The sequence below is a fragment of the Arachis duranensis genome, chromosome 1 (genome assembly GCF_000817695.3).
Source record: "Arachis duranensis cultivar V14167 chromosome 1, aradu.V14167.gnm2.J7QH, whole genome shotgun sequence".
NCBI lineage: Eukaryota > Viridiplantae > Streptophyta > Magnoliopsida > Fabales > Fabaceae > Arachis > Arachis duranensis.
The window spans coordinates 97,302,610-97,303,505 of NC_029772.3; the positions used below are offsets into that span (position 1 = coordinate 97,302,610).

The following is an 896-nucleotide window of genomic DNA, read 5'->3' on the forward strand; positions in this document are numbered from 1 at the left end:
ATAATATATTTATATTTTAATATATATTTTATATTAGATTGACATATATCATAATCAATTTAAAATAGATGATTGGGAATATATAGGAGGGGAAATGCAGACAAAATGCAGGTGAAACTCAAATTGAAATGAAATGGTAAGAAAGAAAACGCTATAAATATGGAGGCAGGAGGAAGCAGAAAGCTTATGCCAAAACCAAGCCAGGTTAGAAGGGGTAAGGTAAGAAGGTTGCATCGCTCTCATCCCCAAAACCACTTACTACCACCACCATCCACCCTCTTGGCTTGGTTTATTGGCTTCGCTACATGGCCAAAGGCCGCAAGCTCACTACCGCGCGAAGCGACCGCTTCCTCGCTGCCACAACCACCTACTCCCACGCCTCCACCGCCTCCGAAACTTCCGAGTTCCGGGAAGAGGACATCTGGTCCTCGTCGGAGGATCGTGACCGCCACCTCACTCTCTCACATGACGACTGGGAGCCACGCGCCTCTCCCCGCCGCAGGGAGGACCACTCGCACCACCGCCACGTGGGAGGTCTCTCCCTCGCGTTCGAGGACCCCAAGGCCGGGACAAATAATGGCGCCATGACTGCTACCTCCTCCTCGAGGATCGTGCACCAGTACCGCGCGCAGCACGACGCCGTTTCTTCGCGTCGGGGTCGCCACGTGGCGGCGTCTGCGCCAGTGAACGTGCCGGATTGGAGCAAGATACTCCGAGTGGATTCGGTGGAATCGCTGCACGAGATGAAAGATGGTTTTGACGACGAAGACGACGACGACGGCGATTCTGAGATGGTTCCACCGCACGAGTACTTGGCGCGCAGCCGGAAGATGGCGGCGAACTCTGTTTTTGAAGGAGTGGGTCGCACGTTAAAGGGCCGCGACATGCGGCGGGTT

The 896-nt window shown here is 53.7% G+C and overlaps 1 protein-coding gene across 1 annotated transcript in view; it reads left to right on the forward strand.

Annotated features, from left to right (window-relative positions):
* The first annotated feature begins 128 nt into the window (after positions 1–128).
* The window catches only part of LOC110276525 (uncharacterized), a 3,709-nt gene continuing 2,941 nt past the window's right edge, over positions 129–896 (forward strand). Inside the window, exon 1 of the mRNA XM_021133432.2 lies at positions 129–893. Within this exon, the coding sequence (XP_020989091.1) occupies positions 306–893 (588 nt within the window). The 5' untranslated portion in view covers positions 129–305. The remainder of the gene's footprint in view (positions 894–896) is intronic.